We start from the raw sequence: 27570 nt of genomic DNA, 5'->3' as shown, positions 1-27570 counted from the left end.
TATTCTTGTGCATTACACAGGGGAAGAGGGCATGCCTAAGAGAGTCACACAGATTTTTAAAAGGGGGGAGGTAAATCATTAACTTTTTCAGACAGTCAAAAAGCAGAGAGTGTAAGAAGGATGGATAAAGCTATTAAAAATGAATATGCAGCAGTGTGCAGGCAGTGTTTTTTTTTTTTTGTTTGTTTTTTTTTTGGAATGGTATGAAAGCTTGTATAGTTCATCTTACTACATAAATAAAATAAATGTTAGTGTCTACAGCTTTTGAGCATTGAAATGGAGAATCACTTTCAGTATGTTTTCATATCAGTTCAGTTGTTTATTTTATTATTTTTCTTTTTTTTCTTTCAGGACCAGATTTTAATTATTCCAGCTGATAGTTACAGTCCTGGCTTGCTGAATGAGGCACCCCTGGACCGATCCTTCGAGTTCATCAACAACTGTGGGGGTAACAGTTTCTTTATCGAGTGAGTTGTTTATTCATGTATTTATTTTGCATTTACAGAGAACTGGGCGTGGTGCATGTGGCTGAGTATTTATTGGGAGCCAAAGACTCCAAACAACTGCCGCAATACTACAGGATAAACGGTAGCTTGAACAGAGTACTCACTAACTGACCTGTTTTTATGTAAACAGCTCCCTTAATACTGCCATATATTCCTCAATACTCCACTGAAAGGAAAAGGTTCTGCTTCATCTTTATGCCCATGTCTGATTACTTGTATGCAAAAGTTAGAAACCTGATGCAGAACAGATTATCATTGGCTACACCTTTGTGTCACCATTTAATAGAACAAATTACAAAAACATACCCACGTGCTTCTGAGAAGGGGAATAATCCCAACAGCAGTCACAATACAGATTGAATAAATGTTTGTTAGTACACGGACATAAGCTACTCTTATCCATGAATTGGGTAACAGCAGGGAAACTTCTACAGGTCTATCATATAGTGTCATTCTTTAAACAGCACTTGGAAGTCCGTAGAATGGAAACTCTGCTCAGAAGTGCCTGCTTCAATAACCTTTAGAAATGCTGAGGCTTTTTAGTGCAGATCCTAGGATAGTGAGACTGAATGAATGAAAATGTGGACTGGCATATACTAAGTCCACGATAGCTGTTATTCTGAATATTCCCTTTTCTCTGAGGTATAGTGATCTTGGGGTTGGTGTGTATAGGTTCAGGAGGGAGGGAGTGGGGGGCTTGCCCACTGGCAAAATGCAGTTTTAAAGGAGAAAAGTGGTTTGACATTTCCTGTTCACCTGTGTTGTCAGTGTTTTTCTTTTTAATAATTACAGGACTCACAACTACAAGTTTCAGCATTTCAACAGGGAGCCATCTGCTCCTTCTTTTGCTGTTGTAAATTTGCACTTCATCAGCTAGACAGAAAAGTGTTCTACTAAAATTGTTCATGTGTGCTTTTGCTGGGTAATCTGGTCTCATCCTCCCTTCCAAAACCATACTAGTTCATAAACTGAAAAGTAACTTGTCTGGTTACACACACCACCATTTCATTACTTCTATTACTTGGCTAACACAGTGCCGAACACTAGGAGATGCCAGACACTTGAAACAATATTGCTACAACCTATATTTCTACCTTAATAACTGCTAAGAGCAAAATTATGTAAAGTTACTGTAGTTTTCAAACTTAGCTCTCAACTGCCCAGAATTTCATAGGATGTTAAGATTTTTGCTTCTTATTTTCAGTTTGTTCCTCATAAAAGTTTAGTTTTCTGGCAAATCATTGATGATGTAGTCACTAAATAATGACAGACATTTGAGTTTCAAATTCTATATCCATTAACAAATGCATGTTAATGCAAAATCTGTTATTCTATCAATTCCATGAGAGTAATATTTAAAATATGTCCTTGATTCTGGGCCTTTGTTCCCATATTAGTTTTGGCTTTGTCCAGAATTCTTGCACTAAGAGTTTGAGAGGTATGCTTTCATGCACAGTAGATGAAGTGTTTATTGTCATGTACAGATCAGAAACTAACAGTGTGAATATACAGCTATGGCATTTTGTCAAGCCATTGAGTTTAAATTCCATCACTTTCATTTGCGTATTGTCTTCTTAGAACTGTTGTTGTTGTTGTTGTGTCTTTCGCCTTTTCCCGGTTAGGGGTCGCCACAGCGGAACTCCAGTCCGCTAATGATTGGCAGTAGATTTTTACGTGCCGAGTTGCCAGCTGTGATGCACAACCTTCAACAAAGGTACACCCATTCACGCATGTCTCCACACAGAAGACTCTCTAGCTGAGAATCGAACAGGAGAACGTCTTACTGTGAGGCGACAACGCTACCGCAGTGACAATAACCAGTGATATTCATTTTCGATGCTTGGTCATGCCTAAGAACTGTAATTTTTCTTACAAGGCATAGTCATTGTAGGTGATGATAGTAATAATGACAATAGTAATAATAATAATAATAATAATAATAATAATAAGTAAAACATTTACATTCTTACTAAGCTAAATTCAGCACAGGACCTACTATATGTGCTGAAGCTTATTCAGAATAAGTAACACAATGAACAGAAATATTCATGTTAGATCTGTACTTGACGCTTTCTTAGATAAATTTGTTAACTTTTTCATATATAATAAATTATGTCATTAAACACAACAACACTGTTAATTCTGTAAACTTTATTATACTTTATAATATAGGCTTGTAAAATAATAGAACTTCACTGGTCACAGCATTCCAAAGGGGTGAATTAATCCACAGGGGAAGCCTGTTGAAATACAGGAGCACCTGTTTATGGCAAGAAATCCATGAGCCATGTATACTAGCTGAACTCGAAAAGAAAAAAAAAGCACCATTAACAGCAGTAATTCCAAATAATAAAAACACTACTACCTTTCCCTGCCTTCTGTAGAGATATGCAGTACAAGCAAAATGTTCATCGTGTTTCACTGTTGCAGTCATTACAATTGGGTTATCCTGCTGACAGGCTACCCGCAGTCGACCTGAGTTCTAAAGTCTAGGTCCGGCGTCGATTGCTGTCGCCTCCTCCCTGACGTCAGTGCGCCAGGGGTATAAAAGATGCAGCCAACGCCATTTTCTTGAGTCTTTCTTGCTGCGCGGTGCCCGAAGCAAAAGCAGTTCGCAAGTGCCGGTCGGCCGACTCCTGAAGTTTTTCAAATTCGAATTTCAGATCCAAAGTCTTCATTAAAGCTAAGTACCCCGTTGGGGAAACTTTTTTCTTGCTCCAGACCGATGTCAGAAAAAGTTAATAACTGTATTTCTTGTGGGAAGCAAATACCTCATAAGGATTTTCATTCTTACTGTATTCCTTGCCTAGGCCCTGACCATAACGTTGCTAGTTGTCGGTTTTGTGCTAGATTTAACCAATGCACTATTAAGCGTCGGTACGATTTTGCAATCCATTACTTTGGCAGAAGATTTAATTATATAATGCCATCGGATCAGCCGACTACCGGAGTTTACAAAAAACGAAAAGAAAAAGAAAAGGACAGGCATCCAAGATCCAAAACCGACGACAAGGCTTCTTCTAGGCCTGCCGCCGGTTCTCAGTGAGGCGCTTTCGCAGCCCCTGATGCCCGCTACCTCAGAGCCACAGGCCACTTCCGACTCCCACGTGGAGCCGACTGAGCCTCTGGAAACTCAAGGTATTGGACACTCGGAAACTATTCCCTCAGATGGGTCCAGAGCCGCTGAGCAGGCATCGGCTTCTGAGGGTGTTTTCAGGCTTACACAGTTATATGTGAAACCTTCTTCAGCTACAAAGGCAAAGACTAAAGCAGCTCTAAAGACAAAGAAACAAGTAAAACATTCACTTGGACAGGCCTCAATGCCTAAAAAACAGATGCTTAAAATGGCCGAAGACCTTATTACTTTTATCAGGGGTTCCCATCACCCTCCTAAAAAGAGGCCTAGGCAAGAGTTAGAATATGAATCTTCAGACCAGGTTTCCATTTCCTCTGATTCCTCCTCTGAACAGGATTGCTCTATTCCTGCCTGTGAGGATTCTGATGCTGAAGAATCTATCCCTTCAACCTCTCCTCCTGAGGATTATTCTTTTGGGGAAACACTGCATACTATGAGGGAGCATTTCCACTGGGAGAGCCAAGACTACTCAGAATTGAGAAAAAGCTCAGAGACTTCCTTTTATTGCCACAGCACAGGCCCCTTGCTATCCCGCCTGTTTTAGACATTGTAGATGATGTATTTTCAGAGTCCAATTTTTCTCCAGACTCTTTACCACCAGCCATACAGATATTATAGGGTTCCTGATTCACATACATTTCTCTATAAGAACCCTGCAGCTGACCCAGAAACCATCTCTCAGGGTCCTAAAGGGGTCAAGGCTTCTACTGCAAAAAACCCTATCCCCTCTGATAGGGATTTTAGGGCTGTAGACAGATGGGGCAAAAAGATTTATACCTCTGCTACCTTGGCTGTAAGAGCCTTAAATTGCCAATTTCATATGCTTAAGTATCAGCAATGTCTTATGTCTTTACTTAAACAGAAAATGCCAGCAAATACAGAATGTGCAGACAATAAAGAAATGCAGGATCTATTGCATGCAGCTGAACAAGTTGGAAAGCATACTTTGCAATGTGGTTTTGATTCTCTTGAGGCCTCCTGCAGGGCCGCTGTTATACGTTCTGTCATTAGGAAGCATGCTTGGTTAAAAGAACAACATTTGCCGGATCATGTTAAAGCAAAACTATTAGACGCTCCTTTACAGCATGATACTTTGTTTGGTGCTAAAGCAGAAGAGGTGTTGAAGAAAATGGAGGACAAAGCTAAATCTATGCAAACAGTCAAGGATTTCTTGCAGGTACAGCCTCCCAGATTTAGCAGGAACTGGCCTACAAAAAATTGGTCCTTTCCAGTGTCAGACCACAAAGGGGCAGATACAGATGCCCCAGAGGCAGAGCACAGCCCCAAGGCTCATACAGGCCTAAACAATGGGGTGCTTCTATTTCCAAGAGCGGAGAGGAAAAATCACAGCCATACAGGAAACAGTCTCAATGACTTTCCACTTCCAGCACCAAGCACTTATCTTTTGGCAGCCCCTTTCGGGGGAAAACTAGCACTTTTTTCACAAAATTGGCACATGATCAACCAGGACAAATGGGTTCTAAATATAGTATCACAAGGCTACAGGTTCCACTTTCACACCCTGCCAAGGCAAAACGATATGCCAGACCTGCCACGCAATCAATGGGCAGAGGCACAAAAACAAGTTTCATCCCTCATGGACATGAGGGCCATTCAGCAAGTACCAAAACAAGACCAGGGTCAAGGATTCTATTCAAGACTGTTCTTGGTACCCAGAAAAGACAAAGCCTGGAGACCAGTACTGGACCTATCTATTCTAAACACATATCTGGATATTCCAAAATTCAAAATGTTGACTCTACAGCAACTTCTGCCCATGTTGGGCAAGAAGGCTTGGCTTGTGACTTTAGATCTAAAAGAGGCATACCTGCATGTCCCAATCAGACAAACATGCAGAAGATACCTCAGATTCAAAGCTGGCTCAATGCACTACCAATTCTCTGCACTGCCCTTTGGCTTATCTACTGTGCCCAGGGTCTTCACAAAGTGCCTGGCACCAGTAATTGCATTTTGCAGACAAAGAGGAATACAAATATATCCTTACTTGGACGACTGCCTTATTCAAGTGGAGAACAAGGACATTCTACTACAGCATCTGGCGTTTGTAAAAAGATTACTGACAAGTCTAGGGTACACAGTAAACAAGAAAAAATCAAAGCTCGTACCTTCTCAAGAGATAATATTCCTGGGTGCAAGCTTAAATACAACTGCCCAGATGGCTTATCTCACGCTGGACAAACACAGACAACTGACTACTTATTTCAAAGTATTGGCAACAAAGACCCAGTTATCTGCAAGAAAAATTCTGCAGGCCTTGGGTTTCATGGCATCCTGCATTCTGCTAATTCCATATGCAAGACTGCATATGAGGAAACTTCAATGGTATCTAAAAAGTGTTTGGACTCAACATTGCAGCAGCCTGGAAACAATAATTACCCTCATTCCCTGCCTGCAACAGGAGTTTCGATGGTGGGCAAAAGCCTGTTACCACAACACGGGACAGCCATTCATCTTACCCACAGCCAGGCAGACATTGACAACAGATGCATCAGATTATGCCTGGGGGGCCCATATGGCAGGAAGATGTATTCAGGGCACATGGTCCACAAGTCAAATGCATCTACATATCAATCAAAAAGAGATGTTAGCTGTTCAGAATGCCCTGACAGCCTTCAAGGATCTACTTCATCCAGGACAACTACTAATAAAGACGGACAATACTACAGTCATGTGGTACATAAACAAGCAGGGAGGCACACATTCCTACCCCCTCTGCAGGCTAGCCATGAACTGGTGGGACACAGCATTGACTTACTAAGTACATCTGCAAGCACAATTCCTGCCAGGAAGGACAAATACTCTGGCAGATGAACTAAGCAGAAACCTAATGGATCCCCACGAGTGGAAATTGGATCCACAAGTCTTCAGCATGATAACAAGGACCTGGGGATGCCCGGACTTAGACCTTTTTGCCTCCCCTCACAACTACCAATTACAAAGATTCTGCACAAGGACTTATCACAAGCAAGCATGGAAAGTGGATGCTCTATCTTTCAGCTGGAAAAATATAACAGTATATGCCTTTCCTTCACTGCCTCTCCTCCCCAAGGTACTCCTTAATGTTAGATAAGAGAAGCCAAAAATGATACTGATTGCCCCAGACTGGCCCCGCCAGCACTGGTACCCAATCCTAAAGAGCTTGTCTCAAGGTCCAGCATGGACATTACCTCAAATTCCTCATTTATTGACCCAGCAAAACAGTCAGATACTGCACAGCCAGCTCAAGACCTTAAACCTGGCAGCATGGCAGACAATGTAGCCTCTCAAGACACAACTCTCTCTAAAGCAGTGATGGATGTTATTTTGGAGGTCAGGAGGCCTAGCACCAGAAAATCTTATGCAGACAAATGGAAGAGATTCTGTGCTTGGAACCAAGCACAAGGTATTGACACGATTGTTCCAAATATTCCTCAGATTTTGTAATACTTAACTGAGATGCTGGATAAAGGCCTTTCCTTTTCATCAATTAAAATTCATGCCTCTGCCATTTCAGCTCATTACAATACAGAACCACCTATTTTTTCTCATCTGTTACTAAGGCAGTACCTCAGAGGGGCCAAAAACATAAGACCTCCAAGGAGAGCACCAATACCTGCATGGGACCTCAACTATATCTTGGAAAAACTCACACTGCCTCCATTTGAGCCAGCCTCTGCAGCTGATATAAAATTCTTATCCTGGAAAACAGCTCTTCTCCTAGCAATAACCTCCGCTAGAAGAGTCTCAGAGTTACAGGCACTCATGGCTGTGGAACCTTTTATCATTTTCCATCCTGACAGGGTTTCACTGAGGACAAACCCTACATTTATGCCTAAGGTAGTGTCCAGTGTTGCCCTTAACCAAACAATTCATTTGCCTACTTTTTATCCAAACCCACAGAATAAGGGTGAGAGAATTCTGCATTCTTTGGACATTCACAGACAGCTACGCTTCTACTTGGACAGAACCAAAGCTTTCAGAAAGACTGAACAACTTCTAGTGGCATATGCTGCAGCATCACAAGGAAGGCCTATCTCAATACAGACTATTTCAAAGTGGATAGGCCATTACATTCATTTCTGCTATTCACAGCATGGCAAATCTGTGCCTAAGGGCATTAGGCCACATTCAACCAGAGCAGCAGCCACTTCAGCAGCCTTCCTCAGAGGAGTACCAACCAAAGACATCTTAGAGGCTGTGACTTGGAGTTCAGTGCATACCTTTACAAAGCACTATCACTTACCTCTCTACTCTAAATCCAGTCCAGGCTTTGCCACTGCAGTTCTGTAGGGCCTGATAGCCTCTCCTAATCCAATTTAGCTCCAGCCTCCCAACCTTAGCTTTGGGATTCAACCCAATTGTAATGACTGCAACAGTGAAACACAATGAACATAGTACAGTTGTGTACCTACCAAAAATGTAGATGTTCGAGTGTATTCACTGTTGCAGTCCAGGTTACCCTCCCACCATCCCCCTTTTTTCTTTGCTGGGACCTATCTGTACTTTTCTACTCTATACAACCTATGTGGTGTATTTGCTTGTAGATGAAGGAAAAGTTGTTTTTTGTTCATGCATGCTTATTGGCATAACTTAGCCTACCATTTTAGGGGCACCTGACATCTGGGGCAAGAAAAACTGAAGAAAATGGAGTCAGCTGCATCTTTTATAGCCCTGGTGCACTGACGTCAGGGAGGAGGCGACAGCAACCGACGCCGGACCTAGACTTTGGAACTCGGGCCGACTGCGGGTAGCCTGCCAGCAGGATAAACCAATTGTACTGACTGCAACAGTGAATACACTCGAACATCTACATTTATGGTAGGTACACAACTGTACTTTCCTAAACCACTATGGCCAGCAGGACCTTGCCCCCAAAAGAAAAAACAGAGCCAGCATTAATAGAAACTACCATTCTCTTACTTCACTTTCTGACAGTCCTTAGTTTACAAGGGGCAGAGACAAGCAGTAGAAGCAAATAGAGTTGTGCCACAACATTGCACAAGTGTTCAAGAGGCTATGACTTTCAGAAAGTGGCACTTAATTTTCTTGATTCTTGACTGTCAAATTAGGCCCTTATAGAATACTAAGAAAACTTAAAAGCTTTTACAAAAAAACATACTATAGCCATAAGACTCGACAAAACTCTGCCTGTCTGCCTCTGCTTCAGTCTGCCACACACACACACACACACACACACACACACACACACACACACACACACACACACACACACACACACACACACACACACACACTTTGTGATAGCACATATTTTAACATCATTCTAGAAAAACAGACTAAATGAATTGACAGAGTCACAGAATGAAGAGCAGTTGAACGCAGTAGTCAAGAGAAAAAAGTGCTGCCTCTTACAGCATTTAAAGAACATACACTGGGATCCAGAAATAATTTTTATGTTGTGGTTTATAATTTTGCATGAGAAGTTGCCACATACCTGATGGGGATAATTCAGATACACACCAAGCATAAGTGTGGAAAGCCAAGAAATATGGTGCTATAATGACATTGAAATGAACAACAGTATTAAAATGAGGGCAGGCATGAATGCAAATGAGGGTAAACAATAAGCTGAACTGATTCAGAAATATATACATAGATATATATATATATATATATATATATATATATATATATATATATATATATATATATATATATACATACATATATATATATATATATATATATATATATATATATATATATATAGGGTCTATATTACATAGTCAAAGTTCTGTAAATTCGACTACCATATATATGAACACATATGTCCAAAGTTACAGAACTTCGACTATGTATAAAAAAATTAAAAAAAAAAGGAAAATAAAATAAAAGGTTATATTCAGGGGGGAAGCCCCCCTGCACCCCCACACCTCTGCTCTTTAAATATACCAACTCTGAGGTCACGCTACAGTGCAGTAAAGGGAAAATGTCCTTTACTGCACTGCAGCGCAACCTCAGAGTTGGTATATTTAAAGAGCAGAGTGTGCGGGGGGTGGGGTGGGGCCTGTCCCCCTGCTTACAACCCTCAGGTATGTTCTTTTTTTTTTTTTCCAATCGAAGTATGACAACTTCGAACTTATGATTTCGACCATATCACGTTTGAAGTTGTCATACTTTGAATATGCAATATAGATCCTATATATATATATATATATATATATATATATATATATATATATATATATATATATTGGAGCTAAGGGGTACAGACTGCAAAAACACTTATGGGTTATCCACTGCATTAGTCAGTATGAATACACACTACCAGTCAGTGAATTGCATGCTTTACCCTCAGTATTTTTTCGTTATTCTTCTGTGACTAAAATACCACGCCCTCCATGTCACTGAAACTGCCGACCACTATAGTGTGGATAGATGCACCATGCAGTAGGTTGTTGAGATGTCACCCTCACATTCAAGCCTAATCATGTGTGGACAACAAAATGCACCATTGGGCTGGGGTCTGGAGGACATTTCCAGGTCACCTACAGGAAACATATGTGCTGTCCAGGTACATCACTATTACAAGAGCACCCTCTCTTAGGACAGTCACAGGCACAATCCACAGCATTCAGAAAGGATAGAGTGCTCCATGATTGCAAGCAGTGGCTCAAGGTATTGGTAGTCCCTGCACAAACACCCTCCCTGTATGCATGTTCTTGTTGCCCTGTAGTGCCCTCAGCATGGGATGATGTTGCTGTGGAGGTAGTGGTGCTACAATTCTAGACCACATCCTCCCCCGCTTACAGTGGGTCTCCATGCCAGAGATGGATGCAAACTGACCACAGGAATTGCATTAGTCATGATGCGCATCTGTACAGGAGTACCTACTTTGTACAAACCCCAGTCACCACATGTCGATGATGTTGCACCTTTGACCCATGCACTCCCTCAGCTCTTCACACAGGTTACATACTACCCCAACCAGCTCAGCTATGGCAGTGCTAGTATCTGCTTGTGTATTATTGCCCTGCAGAAATGCCAGGTGGTGAACGTGGAAACACTGAACTTTGGAAGTGGATAATAGGTTCATAGGTTTATAGGTTGGTACTAGGCTATCGGCCCTAGGGCCTATACAAGCCTAGCCATAACAATTCCCTGGCTAGTTCTTCCCACACTATTTACTTCCCTGAACCCCTGTCTAGCAGGGCAACTGACGTGATCCCCGGGGTGAATTTCCTTTCTTCCATCCAATCGTCAAGGTTCCTTTTGAAGAGGGCCAAAGAGGCACTCTGCTTGACATGTATGGGCAATCTATTCCAGAGTCTGGGGAGTCTCTGGGTCAGAAACCTATCCCTCCAGCATGTTTTGTTTATTGTGATGACAAGGTTTAGATCCCTTTAGCATATGGCTCTGAGGGATTGGGATTTCTTTAAGTGTAGCATGTCCAACAGCTCTGGGTTTGACATGGCCTTGTATGTTAAACAGAGATCGCCACTGAGTAGATGATATGCGACAGAGTATAGCTGGAGTTTTTTAAGGCGGTCAGCGTAGGGCATCTGCTTTAGGCTTGTGATTCTTTTAGTGAGGTATTTCTGTGGCATGAATAATCCCAATGGTGTGCCTGGCCACTGGCATCATGTTTCCTGATGTCATAGTCGTGATCTATGGAGCTTTCACCAACCAAGGTAGACTCTGTTGCTGGTGATGAGACCATTCTCTGGGCAGATATAACTGCATTTTTCTGTTCATGGGTATCATCCTAGTTTTGTAAGGCAGGTTGCACAGACATTGAATAGGGAGGGGATGTGGCTATCACATTGCTTAAGTCTATCATTAATACCATACCCCAACTTTGCTGAGGTTTGTCTGCATCCATCACTATCCATACTAGACAGTTCCCTGATATCAGGCAGGCTTGTATCTATAGGAGATGACCATAATAGCAAAGCACCTATGAAAACACCAAAAAATTACCTAAAATAAGTAAGAAACATTCACTAATACATGCAGACCAGTATATATACTACAGCTATTTTAGAGTGGTATACGAAAATAACAGTAAATATACCTTTGACAGACAACCTTTGGACCTGTAGACTTGATGTTTCTGTAAAACAAAGAATTCATGCCTGTACATTGTTTTACCTAGCAGTGCACTTCTATTGCAGATAGTAAGCTATGGTCAGACAGACACCTGAGACATCACTGATGAGCATGCATGGTGCCCTGTGCTGCTCTGCACTTATGTCTGTCACTCCACATTAATGCTGGAAATGTCTGGACTCTATGCAGAGATGCCAGGGGATCCTCCATCTCTGTCAGTTAATTTCATCAGTGTTTTCCTCCCATGACCCTCTGCTGATGTGCCAGGCAGGCTGCCCTAGTGCATTTGACAGTGATCATATCAGTGCTCATTGTTTGTAGTTGATTATAATTCTACTTTTGGGCACTGACAATATTGATGTAATCTGTCACATTCCACCAAACATACTCACAGAAGGTCTTGTCAGATCTCTCACATATGGAGCATCCATTAACCATGTGATGGAAGACATGTAGCAGGATCTTATACTCTGCATGAGAGAATTGCTTTTCCTGTGCTTCCCACTTTGGGCAAGACAACCTGCAATTGCAAAGAAATAAGTATGTGAGATGTGGTAAGGATGTACACAGCATAGGGCTACATATCTATACATGCAACTGGTCAGAGCTAGCAAAACCCTTGTGCCCTTGCAATATGTATGGGTGAACTACTCACATGTACATAAAGGATCCTTGTGGAGGTATTATATGTGTGGTGCCAGAGGATGTGTTATCCACTAAGGCCAGGGATGACTAATCTGGAAGAGGACACAGGACACACACACACACACACACACACACACACACACACACACACACACACACACACACACACACACACACACACACACACACATGGGGCTATGTGAGACAGCTCCTGCCATCTGGAGCTGATAGGCCACATAGTGGAATATAATGGCGGCACTCATTCTTTGTATGACTGCACCAGTCTTTACTGACATCTCAGTGCAATCCTTGTTGTGGAGGTGGACAGGCCTAAAACAAGCTATGACTGCCATTGTTTAGTAACCTCCGTGCCAGTCACATACACTGCTACTTCATTTCCAGGCCCACTTGTGTCTCACCCCAGTAGTATGATGCTGACCCTGGAGAGTATGCTTATCTATCAGTTAGGTACAAAGAGATGTACAGCAGGCCATCCTTCAGGATGTGAATGCAGTCATCTCAGAGTGTACTCAGATATTCATCTATGTGGGTATGTGTGTATGCCCTCCCACCCTGCCAAAACCGAAGAAGCACAGACCTGACAAATAATGTTCTATTAAAAAAGTATGAAGACTATGATCCAAAGTGTTACACAGGTCATAGTGTGCACATCCCCTACACCTATCCCTCACTGATAGCAGTCAGATGTGGTCATTTAGAAACCCATGGGATCGATATCCATAAACTGAGATGATTCCTTAGAAATGTAAGTTCCTCACCCCCAAGTGAGCAGTAATACTGCAGATGCTTCCCCAACATGTGCATTACATAGGTGTGAGGGGTATACATGGTGAGGGTGCATGGACACAACATGTAAACCTTTCCACCTTGAATGACTGTTGCAAAACCATTTGGTTTATGCACACCTTTGCACTGTGTCACATGTACCCTCCAATCCCTACCAAACTAAAGCCCCAGAACTGTATTTCCAGCTGCTAACTCAGTAATCCCAACATAATGACAAGTTGTTGGTGCAGTAGTCCGACGATATCATATGCACATGACATATGTAACCCCCCAAGACACTCACACATCACTCATGCAGTATCACCACAGCTGTGGCTGTAATTATCATCCAGCAGAACACCCTGTCACTGGCTTATCAACATTCATTGTGTAGAGCTGTCATTATTTGGCCCAGAGGTGGGATGGTGGCACAATGCAAAAATCCAACTTTTCAGACCCTTCATGACGAACTTATCCTGCAACATTAGTCTCCCTCCTAATACTCTACCATGGCAGTAGACCCTCCTTCTATACAAATCAGTTACAATTAGCAACCTAAGCAAATATGCAGAAACAGACTGTCATCAATAGCATGAAACAGCACAATACTACTGCAGCAGAAACTGAGTAAAGTGCCATACTCCAGTGACTTACCTTTCTGTAAGACCATTTTCTTGTAGTAATCAGTGTAGGTAGTTAAATCCATGTTCCACAGTTTGCAGTTTGGCAGTCTTCCATAGTGTGGTGAGGCCCATAGTAGGAGAAAGTATTTTTATCATACACTTTTAAAGCTTCTAGATCAGTCTGTATTAATGAGCTTCATTCAAATGACTGGTCCAGAAGTGCATAGTTATCTCATCAGGCAGTTGAACAATGCCATGCTAGGAGGCGTGAAGGAGGCTTAATCAGCTATATGAACTCACATGGGTACCGGCAAATTGAACATACATGGGTGGGTTACTGACCCCTGCAAATATATGGGTGAATATATTGCAGTTAGAGGCATACAGAGCAAGTGTGTTAACCAATGTAGGCACTGGGATGCATGTACAGTCTTTCTATGCCATTATTCATACCCCAACAACATCATGACAAGCCGTGTATTTTCATGCTATGCAGTGGTGGCATTGTGACTAATCATGCTGAGAGGCCTGTTAACATGTGTGATCATAAAAGGACCACTGTCATTCCCTGGATTATGACCTTGTGAATGTCCATGGTTTCTAAGAGCACTCATATTGGCAGAGCTGCCAGTAGTGTACCAAATAAATCATAGTTTTTCTTTACCTGCTACATAAGGATCATTGAGCACCTGACTGGGGGCTCTTTTGAGGGTCCCCATTATAAAATGCTTGTGTGGCAGAGTCTTGTCATGGTGGTGTCTGATACGACTGGCACACCCCATTCTGGTGAACAGTGATGGTCTCACTACAGTGACTTGTGGAGGCATCATCCTGACCTTCCATGCTAATGGGACAGGAGGTGAGAGACACGGCCACAAAAACGTATTCTACGTATGCAGGGCTTACAAACAACCAGCTGTCTTACTTATAGCTATTTGTGATCTTACTGGACAGTCACTTGCTGACTGTTGCACTTCTTGTTTTTGTTTTGCAGCTAGGGACAAGGTTATGGAGAGCTTCATCCTGTTCCAAAGAAAGAAACTGTTGCAAAAAAGAGTAAAATCCCATGATTGGAGAAACTCCCTGGTCAGCCTCAGGAAGAAGCTGAGATCCCTCATAAAATCCTCCAAAGCTAGTTACAAAAACAAAATTGCCACTGACTCTAAAGACAACCACAAAGCATTCTATAGCTATGTCAAGAATCTCAATGGCAACACTCCGATCTGCTCTGAGTTACAGGGCAATGGCACTAAATATACAGAACCAACTGATATTGCCAACATCCTGGCAGATAGGTTCAGTGCTAACATTACCCCCCTGTCATCTGCCAAAGGGCCCATCTCTATACCAGAAGAATGCAAAGTTCCTGTAATCACGGCTGCACAGGTAAAAAACACACTATCCAAAGCCAAGAACACAGCATCCATGGAACCTGACAACATCCCAGGCTGTATTCTACATGAACTACAGAACGAACTGGCACCCCACCTAAGTACCATGTTCAATCATAGCCTCACCTCAGGCTATGTGCCCACTGAGTGGCGCACAGCAACGGTTATCCCACTCCACAAAGGGGGAGCCACCATGGACCCCGGAAACTACCGCCCCATTAGCCTAACGAGCCTGGTGTGCAGGGCTATGGAACGTATCATCATGGAATTTATAAACAATGACATTGGTAATCTTAAAACTCAGGACCCCACCCAGTTTGGGATTGTAGAAGGCAGATCATGTCTCCTAAACCTGATAGACTTCTTTGAAGCAATCACCAAAGCCATAGATGAGGGTAAGGTGGTTCACACAGCCTATCTAGATCTCGCCAAGGCTTTTGATACCATCCCCCACTCTGGAATTATAGATAAACTCACTAAACTAGGTATAAATCCCTATGTCACAAGATGGGTTGCCAAATGGCTCACTGACAGAACCCACACTGTGAAAGTAGCAGACTCCAAATCCAACTTCAGACCAGTGACAAGTGGAGTACCGCAGGGTTCAGTCCTGGGTCCTCTCCTGTTTGATATCTACTTCTCTGAAGTACAGGCTAACACAGAAGGTCTTTGGCTAATGAAGTTCACAGATGACTGCAAACTAGGAGCCATAATCAAAACTCCAAAAGATGTGGACATCCTACAAAAGGGCCTCGCTGAGACAGATGCCAGGTGTCAAAGCCATGGCCTCAAGCTCAATGCCAAAAAGTGCATTGCCATCCCTTTTGGTAAAAACTCTGTATCTATGAACTACCACATAGGCGGTAGTCTACTTAACACTGAAAGTGTGATAAGAGACCTTGGGACACAGGTGGACAGTAGTCTCTCCTTTGATAATCACATCGCCACAGTAGTCAGGAAATCCTTCTACATGGCACACCTCATCACAAAAGGTTTCTCATCCAGGAAAAAAGGTCATTGTTCCCCTCTACTCATCACTCATTAGACTTATTGTAGAGTACAATGCCTCTTTTGGTATGTACCTCACAAGACATCTACAACAACTGGAAAGGCCGCAGAAATGCCTCACAAAGAGGATTACCAGGCTCAAACAGATGCCCTACGCAGACCGTCTCAAAAAACTCCAGCTTTACTCCATCGCATATCGCCTACTCAGAGGTGATCTCTGCCTAACACACAAAGCTATGTCAAACCCAGAGCTTTTAGACATGCTCCACTTAAAGAACTCCCAATCCCTATGAGCTACACGCTCTAGGGGCCTAAACTTTGTCACCACAATAAACAGAACATGCTGGAGGGATATATTCCTGTCCCAGAGACTTCCCATACTCTGGAACAAACTACTTATCTATATCAAACAAAGCTCCTCATTAGCACTCTTCAAGAAAAATCTTGATGACTGGATGGGAGATATGAAATTCACCCCAGGGATCACTTCTGTGGCTCTGCTCGACAGTGGCACAGGAAAATAATTTTCTTGGGTGGCGAATGCCAGGGTACCTTTTTGACTAGGCTTATGTAGACCCTTGGGCCAATAGCCTAGTACCTACCTATGAACCTATGAAAATAGTGTAGCTCTGCAGGCAAAGGCGTTTTAATGATTTCATGTCCTGTTATGCAGTGTGTGTCAAAGGGCTACAACTTAGACATGGCCGCTCTCCGGATTTGTATGATTATCTGTACAACTGTTGCATTACTTTATTAAAGTGCTGCAGTTTACATAGAATCATTACTTTTGTTTGTATAGGTATCAGTATAAGATATACAGTCATTTGTTATAGTACTTTAACTTGCTTATAACTGATGCCATATTTTGTATAGCTCAATAAGAATCATCTCTAGTTCATTTATTCACCAACTATAAAAATCTCAGTAAATACATACTGCTTTTCACACTCTCATGCAGAATGTACATGCCCATGACATGCATATAGTAGTTCTTTGTCTTGAGATGACCAGCTTGGTCTTCCTGCAGTTCATGTTTCTCAGTTTTCATGGTGAGGGGTTAGGTGTGAGTCAAGGAGTGTAGTGTGTGTGTGTGTGTGTGTGTGTGTGTGTGTGTGTGTGTGTGTGTGTGTACCTGCAACTTTGTGAGACAACATTACATGAGAAAGGTTTTTTAAAACATGTTCACCTGCATAATAATTTACAAAGGTCTGTGAAAAATTGATTCCCACCCATCCCCCATCCTGAAGTCTGTAAAGATTTAAGTAACCACCACTAAGCAATTGCACTGACCCTAATGGAGGCAGTTTAAAGATGGATTGTATAGGCCACTAGGTTTAATAAGTGAGACCATTCTTGTTTGATGACATATTGACTGTTCTTTTGTGTTTAAAGTGGCATGAAGTTCAAAGGGCCTTTATTTGTTTTGAATTAAAATTAAAGTTTCACCAAACTTGGCACCAATCTTCAGACCCGGAATTTTGGGATTCTGGACATAAGGTTTTTATGTTGAATACTTCTAGGGAAAACAGGAAGTCAGTTTCAGGGCAAGCTTTTAGTATCTTTTGTTTGACAAATTTATAAACAAAGCATCTGTCAGCCATCTTGTGAGTTCCTTGGATATGTTTCTATGGCAACTAGTCCTAAAATCCTGACAGCTAATGAATCAACATTAATGGACCTAGTGAGCTTCATTAAAACCAGATTGACTAAAGATTATTTGGCCATAACTACAAAACCAAATGGTAACTGTCCTGGTAATTTTTTATCTGAGGTCTATAGTTGCCCTAGCCTTTATATGGAAAATAGAAGTTGTAACCCTCCAAGCTAATATAACCAACTTTGAGGTTGCCAAACTTCAAGGTAAGCTGCATATATATTTTGCGAAATAGGGGCCCATTTTTTCCCCTTCCCCTGCCTTAATGGGTTTCATTCTAACAGGCTTTGATGAAGCAGTCAAATGCCAGCAGTATATTACAGCAAAACTACTCATCACAGCTAAAGTACAGAAATACTGCGAAGTGTTTAGCAAACATCCCCAAGGCAATTTGTTATGTATATTCAAAGACAGTGGTAGTACTTTTCTAATATTTTACCATTATTTCATTATTTGTTTTCAGCAATACATTATTTTTCATAGAATAATCAAGCAATGCAAAACATGTCACATGATAAGAAACAAAAGGCTTTATTCTTGTATAAACTCTTTGCAAAGCTAATTTGCTGTAATCTTTGGCTTTGTATCTCTGTTAAAAGTGGACTGCTGCCTAACCTACAAGCAAACACGTGTGTCTCAGGTATAAATTTTGAATTCTTCAAGGAATCCACTCCAAGAAGATACCCTGATGTAGAGACTTGTTGTAGATAATGAACCAATTAGTGCATTCTTTGTATTGTATTAATACTTTGACTTGCTTTTCTTTTTACCAGTCCAGTCACTGCAACTAGGTTCTGCAAGGAATCTGCCCGGTCTTTGGTGGCCTTCTACAATGGTGGGGCTCTACCATGTAACTGCCATGTGGAAGGATCAACAAGCCGTATCTGTAACCCGATGGGTGGCCAGTGCTCCTGTAAAACTTTTGTTATTGGACGCCAATGCAGTCGATGTGCTACAGGCTACTATGGCTTTCCAAACTGCAGACGTAAGTGAACACCATTTGAATCTAGGGTTCTGAAGAAATTCTTATGTTTAGCAAATTGCAGCTGTAAGATACATAAAGCCTTTTAAGAATACCAATTACACTAAAAATAGTAAGATGTCTAGCACCCTTTTTAAGCCACATCCAGTCTTTTGTAATTCATTTTTTTTATCCTGCAACCTTTTTCTCCCATTGCCTGCTTATCATCAACTGTCCTGTGTTGCTGGCCAACCCATTTAATCCTCTTCATCCATAAGAGCCATCATTGTGGCAACCATCAGAGATTATTCCTATTATGGCCCTAATCCCACCCCTGAGCAGGGTACATGTGAACTGGGTCACTGCAGGAAACAATCTGCCTTCCCCATGTGGATGAATGGTTTTCTGCACGCATGATGAAGGTACCTTAATGGAAGACTGAGTCTTGGTAGTACAAGTCCTAAAACTACAACAAACTAAGTTCAATCTTGTGAAATGACAATGAACTGTGAAAGTTGCTGTCCCACATTAAAATATTTTTTTATAGGAGATAATAGCCTCCTGCAGCCCCTTCCCCTTACATGGAGGGCTGTACCCTTCACACCTTCTTACTTATGTACACTCAGGGGGTCAATGACCTCAGGAAAAAGGGAATTTTCCAGGATGCAGCAATATCAGACTTAGTGTAATATTATTTTGTCCCAGCTGCGCTTAGATTTTTCACAGTTTTGAGGATCACAGTGACAGTCCTTGAGCTTGCAACAGGAACGATTAAGGCTACTGTGTACATGATGTGATGAGCCATATGCACCCCAAGGCTGATTCTGTGTCTGGCTTCCATTCCCTGTGGCCTTCCAGCTCCAACAGACACCTTAGTCACTAGTCAAACCTGGAGCCCCAGGTTCACAATCAGGTCTTTCCTCCTCAGTGCTAATGGGGGTAGCTAGTCTTTATAGTTAAGTTTACTACTTAAATGAATTGTGTGGGTTGCCAGGATTACCAGACCCCTTACACCAGATATTAATGGTTATTTTATTTTTTTTTTTTACAGTTCCATGTTATACTGTCTCTGTATGACACAGGTATCCTCTTTTACATATTTGTATGTGTATTGTGTTAATTGTGCAATGTCTTCCAGAAAAAATAAAAATAAAGAATCTAGAAATATGCTGAGGCAGTAAAGATATTTAAAAACTTAATCACAACTATATAGTAGCTATTAAATAAACAGCATAGAGAATATGGTCAAAACTGCCATTTAAACTAACAAGCAGTTTGAGAAAAAAACAGTACAAGGTGATTTAGTACATTATTCGTTAAAGCTTGTGCAGCAACCTAAATAAACAAAATGCATGTCTTTGTATTATTATTACTATTTTTTTTTTTGCTAAGAGACAACAGTAATAGGGCCAGAGTACACAGTACCCCTCACCGAGGATTGTTTATTCCATTAGGAAATGTACTATGCTGGCAGTTTGTGCAGGCAGTACAAATGAGTGTTTATGAGGAATACTATACCACCAAGTACTTGTAAACTCTGATTTTTTTTCCTGCTAAATTGTGACTCCGAGAGTAAAGCTCAAGAGGTCCTTAGCATAAAAATCATGAAATGTTTTAAGTGCTTTGTATATGATTCCTCGTTCAGGAGATCGCAAAAGGTCTGGAAACTGAATTATTTTGAAGAAAAGACTAAACAGAGCCCTGATTTTGTGTTGCTGTTTTCTGCATGAACAGGGCACTGTTGTAATGCTAAGCCCCTCAAAACTGTACATGCATAGTTAGTAAACCTTGATTACTGCATTGTAGATGGCTTTTTTCATCAATTTAGAGAGTCCCAGTTTCATTTTAATGATATAGTAAGGCTGTGAATGAATTAAATTCCATTCAGATTGCATTTTTTTATTTTACTAATGGTGTTTTATTTCATTAATGCTGCTTTATTTCATTAATGGTGTTAACCAGGTAAGCTCACTAGTTGCGTGTGCCATTTTTCAGTGGTGACAAAGGAGCAGTCTGGATAAGTGGCGTGCTCAGTTACACACTTTGAAAACTGAGACTGAGGCAACCAAGCTCAGTTCTACTGAGTGATGCTCACTGGTAAATCATAGTCTTAACTCTGTGTGTTAAACTGACCTGCATTCATTAGTAATGTCTATTTTCACATTAAGTGGTTGCATTCCAACCTCTTCCTCTTTATATACTCATATTTCTCATAATTAAATACATTAAAACTGGTTGTGTGCTATGTTTCTCCCTGTAACATAGGAATGTAGTATTCTTGCTGAGGCTTAGGTAACTGCATCCACTCACTCTCTCTCTCTTTCTTATATATACATATATATATATATATATATATATATATATATATATATATATATATATATATATATAGTTTACTATCATAAACATGACACAGAGGTCCTCGGGTCAACCAATGCCCACAAAGTTTCCGTGAAAGTCAGTATAGCAAATACCATCATACCAGACACAAACACCCAACCCTAAAACTCTCTACTGCTCTAGACCAAGGAACAAGCTCTAACATGTCCCAGAAGGGGGACACGTTTGGACAATCAGTAATGTCAATATTCGATATTCCAACTTTCGTAATGTGGAAATTGCATAGCTCGACTCGACCTCCAGTGTATCAAGTTTGTGATAGTAAGCACAACACACACACGTGTGTGTGTGTGTGTGTGTGTGTGTGTGTGTGTGTGTGTGTGTGTGTGTGTGTGTGTATGTGTGTGTGTGTGTGTGTGTGTGTGTGTGTGTGTGTGTGTGTGTGTGTGTGTGTGTATATACACATATACAGTATGGGTGTGTGTATACACACATATATATTTATATATAAATATATATATATATATATATATATATATATATATATATATATATATATATATATATATTCCATATGTATGTCTTTAAATTCATGATATGACAGTGTAAAGGTATAAGACTCATTCATTTAAACAAATGAGACATTTTACAGTCTATTACATGATTTGTAATAACATTCAGAATTTATTCTCTCCTCAGTGTTCTTTACTTGTTTGTCAGCCAGAAAAAAGCAAATGTGATGCTGCTAACATCAACAGAGTGGCTCCTTTCAGAAAACAACATGATGTTCATCGTGCATACAGCTGCAGTCATTACAGATGGGTTATCCTGCCATCAGGCGGGTCCTCGGTCGGCCGAATTCCAAAGTCTAGGTCCGGCGTCGGTTGTTGTCACTTCTTCCCTGACGTCAGTGTGGCAGGGGTATAAAAGAGTCAGCCGACACCATTTTATTCAGTCTTAATTGCCGCATGGTGCCCGAAGCAGAAGCAGTTCGCAAGTGCCGGTCGGCCAGCTCCTGAGATTTACGAAAGTATTTCAGCCGAAGTCTTCTTTAAAGCTAAGTACCCCGTTGGGAAAATTTTTCTTGCCTCAGACCGATGTCAGACAAAGTTAATAATTGCATTTCATGTGGGAAGCAAATACCGCATAAGGATTTCCACTCTTTCTGTATACCTTGCTTAGGCCCAGACCACGACGTCTCGGCCTGCCGTTTTTGTGCTAGATTCAACAAGCGCACTATTAAGCGCCGGGCGGAGTTCGCCCTTCATTATTTTTGCAAAAAATTTAATTATATCATGTCGTCGGATACTCCGACTCCAGTTTTGAGCAAAAGACGCAAAGATAAGGACCGACATCCGAGGTCCGCACCGACTACTGAGACCACGCTTAGGCCGACTACCGGTTCTCAGAGAGGCGCCTACGCAGCCCCTGAGTACCGATGAAACTACATTACCGGTGACTTCAGTACCCGAGGTCGCAGGCTCCTCGGTCCCCATTCCTACTGCAAATACCGACACCAGTCTTGGCAGGGAAACTCAGAATTTAGACAGGCCTGCCATTTCAGAAGGCGTCTTCAGGCCTTCCTCCTTCTCTACTACATCTTTCACTAAATCTAAAGCAGCCATGAAAACCAAAAAACAGGATCCTCAGACCTCCTCTCAAGGCCCCATGCCTAAAAAGCAGATGCTTAAAATGGCTGAGGATTTGATTACTCTTATCAGGGGTTCTCAACCCCCCTCTGACAAAAGACCCAGATTAGAGGAAGACTACCCTTCCTCAGATCAAGCTTCTATTACCTCAGAACACTCTGAGGACCAGGATTACGCCTATTCCCCTTTTGAAGACTCTGATGCTGAGGAGTCTATTCCCTCGGTCTCCCCCCCTGAGGACTACTCTTTTGGGGAAACCCTGCATACATTGAGGGAACACTTTCACTGGGAAGGCCAAGATTACTCAGATTCCAAGAAAAGGCTCAGGGAATTTCTACTGCTCCCCAGCATAGGCCCCTGGCTATCCCTCCTGTTTTAGATATTTTGGATGATGTGTACACAGAAGCCAGCCTTAATCCAGATTCTTTACCTCCAGCTCCTGTTAAACCAGACAGGTATTACCGGGTTCCTGATTCTCACCAGTTCCTTTATAAAAGCCATACTGCTGACCCAGAAACTATTTCACAGGGTCCCAAGGGAATTAAGGCCTCTACTACTAAAAACCATTACCTTCAGAGAGAGATTCCAGAGCTTTAGAAAGGTGGGGGAAAAAGGGTGTATACCTCGACCATGAGGGCATTAAACTGTCAATTCCATATGTTAAAGTATCAACAGTTTTTGTTATCTCAGTTGAAAAGCAAAATTACACAACCAGAACAACCAGATTTGAAAGAGTTGCAGGATTTGTTGCATGGTGCAGAGCAAGTGGGTAAACATACCTTGCAGTGTGGTTTTGATGCTTTAGAGGCCTCATGTAGAGCTGCTGTTACAGGGTCTGTTATACGTAGACATGCTTGGCTCAAAGAGCAAACCTTACCAGATCATGTCAAAGCAAAATTATTAGATGCACCACTTCAAAAAGATGTATTGTTTGGTGCCAAAGCTGAGGAGATACTAAAGAAAATGGAGGAAAAAGCGAAATCAATGCAAACAGTGAAAGATTTCCTGCAGGTACAACCTCCATATTTCAGCAGAAACTGGCCTTCAAAAAATTGGTCCTTTCCAGCCATGGACAGACCTCAAAGGGGCAGATACAGACGCCCAAGGGGTAGAGGCAACCTCAAGGATCTTACAGAGCAAGACAGTGGCAAGCACCAACCCCAAGAGGTGGAGAAGATAGATCACAGTCATTTAGAAAACAGACACAATGACTTCCCCCTATACCTGCCAAGCAAAGCTTTAATGGCAGCACCTTTGGGCGGAAAACTGGCATTATTCTCAAAAAATTGGCATATTGTTACAAAAGACAAATGGATTCTGGACATTATAGACAGAGGCTACAGGTTCCACTTTCACACCCTTCCAAAAATGAGAGGCATGCCAAACCTGCCACAAAATCAAAGGGCAGAGGCACAAAAACAAATTTCCGCTCTCATGGACATGATAGCGATTCAAGAGGTACCTGCAAAAGAACAAGGTCAAGGTTTTTATTCCAGACTATTCCTGGTACCAAGGAAAGACAAAGATTGGAGACCTATCTTAGACCTATCCATCCTAAACACATATCTACAGGTACACCCAAATGCAGCACAGCAAGCCGACAGAGCTCGGAAACAGCGTCAGCCAGAAATAAGTAAAATCAATCACCATAAAACGCTGTCCCCTAACGGCACTGAGTCACAGTCTCAAGAAACTTCAAAAGAATCGTAGATAGAGATTTCCAATAATCCAATGGCGTTACTAGACACGCAAATAGAGATTTTTCAATATTCCAATAATATTACTGAACTCGTAGATAAAAATACCTTTATTCACAATTCAACAAAAGTAAGCGCTTTCACCCGTAGGCTTCTTCAGACTTTTATAAACAGTAAAACATAATAATTGTTTAAATAGCCCTCCCTTGGCTATGATTGGTGAAAAACTTTTAAAGTTGAAGTGTAATTTAAAGTGCTACTACTCCATTGAGAATACAGCAAACATAAAAATAAACCTTATACAAAAAGTCCAGGTTTATATAACATCATTGCATGTAACATATATCTAAGATAATTTAGCTGAAGCCATAAAACTTCTTAGTATGAAACAGAATTAATGCATCATTGTTGCATACAATATAAAACTAAAACCATGTAAAAAAGACATATGAATAATACAAAATAAGTTATTACATTCAGACAATATGATATAGCATATACTAAAAAACAATAAAAATTAGGCCTCTACAGGCACACATCAAATATATCCATTATTATAAACAATCACTGTACTGATTATTTATTCATTTAGGTCTAAAAATCCTTCTACTTTTTAAAAATGGTTTAATCTGAAAGCGCTTACTTTTGTTGAATTGTGAATAAAGGTATCTAAAAAAACTTATGGTCTCAACACAGCCACAGCTTGGAAACAATTATACCACTCATTCCATGCCTTCAAAAGGAATTTTTGTGGTGGGCTCAAGCATGGCAAAGAAATACAGGTCTCTCTTTCTGTGTACCTCAAGCAACTCAAATCATCACAACAGACGCCTCAGACTATGCCTGGGGAGCACACATGGCAGATCAGTGCATTCAGGGAAAATGGTCCCAAAAAGAGAAGCACCTACACATCAACCAAAAGTAGATGCTAGCCATGCAAAATGCTCTTATGACCTTCAAAGACCTACTGCATCCAGACCAGCTATTGATAAGGACAGACAACACCACAGTGATGTAGTACATAAACAAACAGGGGGGAACTCATTCATACCCCCTGTGCAGGCAAGCCATGACCCTATGGAACACAGCACTGGAATTGCAAATTCAACTACAGGTACAATTCCTGCCAGGGAAGGAAAACGCACTGGCAGACAACCTAAGCAGAAATATGACAGATCCACACGAATGGAAGTTGCATCCTCAAGTTTTCACAAAGATTACTCAGGCATGGGGACAGCCAGACATAGATCTATTTGCTACCCACAGAAATTACCAGTTGAAAAAATTTTTTCAAGGACCTATCATCCACAGGCCTGGAAAGTGGACGCACTCTCTTTCAATTGGACAACATTGACAGTTTATGCCTTCCTGCCTCTTCCTCTACTGACCAAAGTTCTATTAAAAGCCAGAGCAGAGAGGCCGAAAATGATTCTCATTGCTCCAGACTGGCCAAAGCTACACTGGTATCCGCTCCTGAAGAGCCTGACACATTCCCCACCATGGATCCTACCTCTAGTCCCTCTTCTGTTGTCCCAACACAACTACAAAACCCTTCACAGCCAGCTCAAAACCCTAAATCTAGCTGCATGGAGAATTCCTTAATTTCCCAACAGACTCTCCTCTCCAAGGAGGTGCAGGATGTCATCTTGGAGGCCAGAAGACCTTCTACTAGAAAAGCCTACTCCGCCAAATGGAAACGATTTTGTGCCTGAAATCAAGAAAAGGGCCAGAATCCTTGGGTAATAAATATACCTCAAATTTTACAGTACCTAGCTGAGATGTTAAATAGTGGACTTTCCTTCTCCTCCATCAAGATCCACGCTTCAGCCATTTCTGCACAATACAACACAGATCCTCCTTTATTCTCACATCCTCTCTTAAGGCAGTTCCTCAGAGGGGCAAAAAATATTAAACCCCCAAGGAAACCACCAGTCCCTGCTTGGGACCTCAACTTCATATTGGAAAAGCTGACCCTTCCCCCCTTTGAGCCAGCTTCTTCAACAGAACTACAATACTTGTCATGGAAAACAGCCTTTCTTCTGGCTATCACCTCAGCACACAGGGTTTCGGAGCTACAGGCCCTCATGGCTGTGCAACCATTCATCATTTTCCATCAGGACAGAGTTTCCTTATGAACCAACCCTACCTTTATGCCAAAGGTAATATCCAGTGTAGCTTTGAATCAGACTATCCACTTACCTACCTTTTATCCAAATCCACAAAACAAAGGGGAAAGACTACTACATTCCTTGGACATTCACAGACAACTTCATTATTATTTGGACAGGACAAAGCCATTCAGGAAATCCGAGCAACTCTTTGTGTCCTATGCTACAGGTGCTCAAGGAAAGGCTATTTCCAAACAGACAATTTCAAAATGGATAGCCCACTGCATACGCTTTTGTTACTCATTTCATGGAAAAACTGTGCCTGCATGCATCAGATCCCACTCCACCAGGGCCACAGCTATCTCTGCAGCTTTCCTCAGGGGCGTCCCTACCAAGGACATTTTGGAAGCAGCCACTTGGAGTTCAGTGCACACTTTCTCCAAGCACTATCACCTTCCATTATACTCTAAATCTAGAGCGAGTTTTGCCACAGCAGTCTTGCAGGGCATCCTCGCTCCTCCTAGTTCCACTTAGTGCCTACCACCCTTACTTAGCTTTGGGATTCTTCCCATCTGTAATGACTGCAGCTGTATGCACGATGAACATAGTACAGTTTTGTACCTACCATAAATGTAGATGTTCGAGTGCTCATACAGCTGCAGTCCAGGTTACCCCCCCCCCTCCGTCCCCTCTTAGGACAGGCCTTATGACAAACACCTTATCATACAACCTGTTTGGGGTATTCTTTTATGGTGTATTTGCTTGCAACTACTGTTTTTTGATTTTTCTATATTGTATGTCTGCATAACATTATGTTTTGCCTTCCTTCTGGGGGCACCTGACATCTGGGGCAAGAAAAACTGAAGAAAATGGCAGCGGCTTCCTCTTTTGTACCCCTGCCGCACTGACGTCAGGGAAGAAGCGACGACAACTGACGCCGGACCTAGACTTTGGAATTCGGCCAACTGAGGACCCGCCTGACGGCAGGATAACCCA

General features: G+C 41.7%; 1 protein-coding gene across 3 annotated transcripts in view; it reads left to right on the top strand.

Annotated features, from left to right (window-relative positions):
- The window catches only part of LAMA3 (laminin subunit alpha 3), a 2187360-nt gene that overhangs the window by 1526772 nt on the left and 633018 nt on the right, over positions 1 to 27570 (top strand). For all 3 annotated transcript variants that reach the window (XM_044065357.1, XM_044065355.1, XM_044065356.1), the window contains exons 32-33: positions 352 to 467; positions 18593 to 18804. In XM_044065357.1, coding sequence (XP_043921292.1) covers positions 352 to 467; positions 18593 to 18804 — 328 coding nt within the window. The remainder of the gene's footprint in view (positions 1 to 351; positions 468 to 18592; positions 18805 to 27570) is intronic.

The sequence above is a fragment of the Protopterus annectens genome, chromosome 3.part0 (assembly GCF_019279795.1).
Source record: "Protopterus annectens isolate FY-2018-M chromosome 3.part0, PAN1.0, whole genome shotgun sequence".
Classification (NCBI taxonomy): Eukaryota; Metazoa; Chordata; order Ceratodontiformes; family Protopteridae; genus Protopterus; species Protopterus annectens.
The sequence above is the reverse complement of the archived record's forward strand: the minus strand, read 5'-3'. Positions and strand labels throughout refer to the sequence as shown.